General features: G+C 44.5%; 1 protein-coding gene across 1 annotated transcript; it reads right to left on the bottom strand.

Annotated features, from left to right (window-relative positions):
* Positions 1-651: 651 nt before the first annotated feature.
* On the bottom strand, positions 652-2,761 carry LOC136619934 (protein kinase C delta type-like). Its single transcript, XM_066594654.1, has 3 exons — positions 2,305-2,761; positions 2,064-2,107; positions 652-1,657 (listed from the first exon to the last, which is right to left on the bottom strand). Exons 1-2 carry the CDS (start codon positions 2,730-2,732, stop codon positions 2,083-2,085), a joined length of 453 nt encoding a protein of 150 aa, XP_066450751.1. The 5' UTR covers positions 2,733-2,761; the 3' UTR covers positions 652-1,657; positions 2,064-2,082.
* Positions 2,762-4,440: the final 1,679 nt, after the last annotated feature.

Raw genomic sequence — 4,440 nt, 5'->3', positions numbered from 1 at the left:
ATTAACCTCATCCTCCAAAGCACTCCAGCATAGGGTTTGAGTAAATCAGGCCACTACACTATATGTTAGGTCCTCTGGCTGAAAGCTGCTCCTGTCTATGACCCTAGCCTTAGGCAGAAAGGTTCTATGCAGTGAGCCCGAAAATTGCTATGGCTTCAGAAATTACAGATAGATCTTCTATCCTTAACCGTCTGGGTCCAGTGTATTACATCTGAGGAACTAGACGATTGAGCAATCTCCTACGTCTATACTTTTGCGATATTGGATCCTTTGCAGCTAAGCTCTCAGATTTGATCTGATAAGTTAGTTGAGACCCTTTGGGTCTCTGACGGTAAGGCTGTCTGTCCATGGGCAGGTTTGAATTGCATTCCCCGCGGTGATAATCCAGCCACGGGGAACGCAGTGAAAGCTCTCTGCAGCGGGTTACCGCAACGCCCAAGGACAGGCAGACTAATAAGTTCTCAATATTGTCTCTGGAATTTCTGTGAAGGAAGGTTAAAGGCAGGGGCGTAACTACATGGGCCCCCACTCATCACTATGGTTCTTGCAAATACAATCCCCAGTGGCATTGGAAGAACATTATGTAAGACATTCAATGGAAATAAAGACACAGACACAAAGATTTATGGAGAAAGAACATTTTATTTCTAGTTATAGGAGATAATAAATTTTATTATGGGGAATTTGGAGGCTGAGTTGATCCAGAGGAAGGCGAAAACCCTATAAGGAAAAAGCCAATTATCCTTGTATAAAGGGAAAAAATTCCTTCCTGACCCCAAATATGGCGATCGGAACAAATCCCAGGATCGAAGCCGACATCTGATCTATCTGACTTTTTAAAATGTGTTATTGTTTTCATAAATCTATTACCATCTGTTAGTGTGAAATATAAAGTGTATTGAACTAAACCTATTTATAGACTGTGTTGATCCAGAGGAAGGCGAAAACCCCCTTTAGGAAAGAGCCAATCATCCTGTTTCAAGGGGGGAAAATTCCTTCCTGATCCCAAATATGGCAACCAGAATAAATCTCAGAATCAAACGCCAGCAGCTCACCTCCCTAGTGTATGTGATGTCAGCTAAAGTTTGTGTTTCATTTTTATGTTTGTATTATATTATTTATGTGGCTGTTTCCTTATAAATAAAACCTAACCCTATTTAAGGCTGTGAGTTGATCCAGAGGAAGGCAAAAACCACCTTGAGGTATGAGCCAATTGTCCTCAAGTTGGAAAAATTCCTTCCTGATCCCAAATATGGCGATCAGAGCAAGTCCCAAGATCAAAGCCGACAACTACACCTATCTGTGTGTGCATACTCGTGTCTATGTATGTGTTTGTATTTATACTTGTGTTTAATCTGGTGTGGTGTAGGCTACTTACCCGGCCTGTGCCGAGGTCTTACTAGTAACCAGGAGTTCAGGGATAATAGTCACTCGGGCTATTTTTCCTGAACTCGCCAGCTACAAATCAAGCACAGGCCGCTCCTGGTGGTGTAGAAGGTCTTCAGGAGAGGATGATGTTCAAGTCAGCCGGAGGAGGTCAAGGTAGCTGATGTTAGCATGCAGGATACAGATGGTGGAGAGAGGATGTTGTTGGTAAGCGGAGCTCTTCTACAGCAGCAGAGTCGCAGGTTCAGGAGACAGTTGACGTGGGCTTAGTCTATAAGAAATAAGAGAGAAAATTGTTAGTTTTACCAGTTGTGGATACAAACAAGTGAACTACTGTAATATGACGATTTGTATCAGGAGCTGATTTATATTTGATATACAAAAAAAGTTATTTTCTGCAACTGTGACTCTACTATGAGTTATTAGCAGTTTTGTGATTGTGGAAGCCATAATGGAGGCCATATTGCTTGCCAACCAGATATATCAAAATCTCAGAAGGGAATGACTCAAAGGGGGAAAATTACAGGGCATTTTATGCCAGATTCTGGCATAAAAGGTCAAATCATTTGGCAGAAGCCCGGCTGTTCTGTTGCAGTGTATTAATGGTAGGTGTCCTTTGTGTATAGGAATGTATTGTTGTACAGATAGGTATGTGTAGGTGTACAGATATAACTTACCAGATGGTTGTGGCTTCCTTCACAATCGGATTCTTCTCATCATCCTAGGAAGAAGCAGAAACATAATTATTGGAAAAGAAATAAAAATGTAGCTGAGGAGGGAAAAGACTGCGGACCAGGCATGGTGACACGAAGCAGGGTTATTATATGACCACCTGTGCTGTCTGACACAAGAGGAACAATAATGATGAACACAGAGGTCAAAATGAAGAACATTATCCCTAGAGGAGGAAGATCTTACCGGGTCCAACTTGGTGAAGTGTACGATAATCCGTCTATCGGGTGAAGGGGTGTCTTATCCTCCAGCCACAGCAGGTCCCGATTCTCCAAAACTTCCCTGAATGGTTTGAATGGTGGCCGTGCTCTTTTAAGTTCCAGCACCTCCCAATCTATGGTGTCGAAGAACTGGTGACCTCGGATGTTCCTGTAGACACCCAGCCTCTCCTCAGGCTTCTTACGTAGCAGTCTCTCCAGAAGATGCTTCACATCAGCATCAAGCCAAGGTGGGAATTTTGGCTCCTTTCTGGTGATGGCTTTGATGACTTTTCTCCTGATGGAGCCGTAATAGAAAGGGGACTGTCCTGCCGCCATCCAGGATACGACAATTCCCAGGCTCCACCAGTCGACTGCTGTGTCGTAGTCTTCTTCAAGAAGCACTTCTGGGGCCATGAATTGAAGTGTGCCCGTCACTCCACTGATCTTGTTAGACGACGTGACACCGTCTTGGGCCAGCCCCAGGTCAATCAGGCGGATGTGTCCAGATCTGTCCAGCATGATGTTGTCTGGCTTTATGTCACTGCAATGAAAAAAAGAGACATGTTAATCTGTTCATTGATACAGAGGTCTTAGGTATGTACCACAGAAAAAAGTCCTAATTGAGGATTCTGGGAAAGTCTGGAACCCATTGCAAGGAAAAAGAGAAATGTGGAAAAGTTCTGCTTACCGATGGACGATGCTGCGTTGATGCAGGAACTGGAGGCCGCATGCTATCTCCGCTGTGTAGAATCTGAGAGAAGAGTGTAGTATCAATGACATGAAATCAGTCCGCTGACATCATGTCACCATCAAAGTGTCCGTCACCACCAGAAGAGAAGAGGCAGCCTGTATGCCCTCCACTCTTCTATATTTGTCATGTCACCCTCAGTCCCCCCAACCCCTGGTTAGTCATTTACTCACCTCACATGGTTGATGTCCAAGCTGCCGCACATTTTGATCAGCGCTCCTAGGCTTCCTCCAAGCAGATACTCTGTGATAAAGTAGACTCGGTCTGCAGACTGCTGTGCGGCATACAGGTGACAGATGAAAGGGCAGTCTTGGGCCTTCAGTAGTATCCGCTGCTCTCTCATTAAGATGTGTGGTTCGCTCCTTGTTTTGTTGACAACCTTGATGGCCATGAAAGTGTTTCTTTCGGGGAATGATGCCAGGACCACCTCAAGAAAACAAATAGGAAATAATCACTGACAGCGACCAGAGGGGAAAATCATATACATTTATTGCATGAGGGATTTATCAATAGGCCGCTTTCAAATTGTGCAAGATTTGTGTGTTTTTAAAGAAAAAATGGGTAAATCGCACATTAGCGAGCATGATATTGGGCCACGTTTCACATTCCGATATCGCGCTTGGTTATGTGTAGGTAGCCTAAGGCTAGTTCCACACATAGCAGCATCTACATGAAAAGAGATGAAAATCATGCTGAAACAACATAAGTTGACATGAAGCAGAGTTACAATCCGCACCATAAGTCAATTTACACAATAGAGTTTTTTCCGTGAGCATAAGGCCTCCTGCAGCGGGCCGACTTACATTGCGAAATCCAGAGCGGGATTCCACCTACGGATTTCACAGCAAATCCAGCCCATAGCATGTTATGGCAAAACGCGATTTCCTGCCCATTAGAGGAAATTAATTGCGATTTTCGCAGGAAAGAAATCACAGCTTTCTGCGATTTGCTGCAGGCTACGCACGGCCGGCTTCTATTGAAGTTAATGAAAAAAGTCATCCATCATGCAAGCCATTCCGCAATCATCATTGCGGAATGGCCACAGGAGCCGTGTCATCGCCATAGCGACAGTGTGGCATCCTCTCAACTGTGCATGCTCCGGGCGGTACATTCGCAGCAGAGAAGGCCGCGTCATTGCCCTAGCGATGGCGCAGTGTTCCATGTACTGCGGATGTGCCACCGGGGACATTGGCAGCGAAAGAGAAGATGCCAGATCGGTAACCTAGGGTCACCATATGAGCTGCGGATATATGGGTCATTGCTAAACGACGGCATGGGAAATACAAACAAGTCCTGCAAGGCTTTATTATCATAGCTGCTATAGTACAAGACCCCTACAGGGATATAAAAAGTGTAAAAAAGAAAATATAAAAA

This window comes from Eleutherodactylus coqui, chromosome 3 (assembly GCF_035609145.1).
Source record: "Eleutherodactylus coqui strain aEleCoq1 chromosome 3, aEleCoq1.hap1, whole genome shotgun sequence".
In the NCBI taxonomy this organism is placed as follows: Eukaryota; Metazoa; Chordata; class Amphibia; order Anura; family Eleutherodactylidae; genus Eleutherodactylus; species Eleutherodactylus coqui.
The sequence above is the reverse complement of the archived record's forward strand: the minus strand, read 5'-3'. Positions and strand labels throughout refer to the sequence as shown.

What these genes read in the sequence shown, in the direction of transcription:
- LOC136619934 (XM_066594654.1), bottom strand. Translation starts at nt 2,732, where the DNA reads ATGGCCCCAGAAGTGCTTCTTGAAGAAGACTACGACACAGCAGTCGAC. An exon ending in ACTTCACCAAGTTGGACCCG is followed by an intron (nt 2,108 to 2,304) that starts GTAAGATCTTCC and finishes GCTTCTTCCTAG; the next exon opens with GATGATGAGAAGAATCCGAT.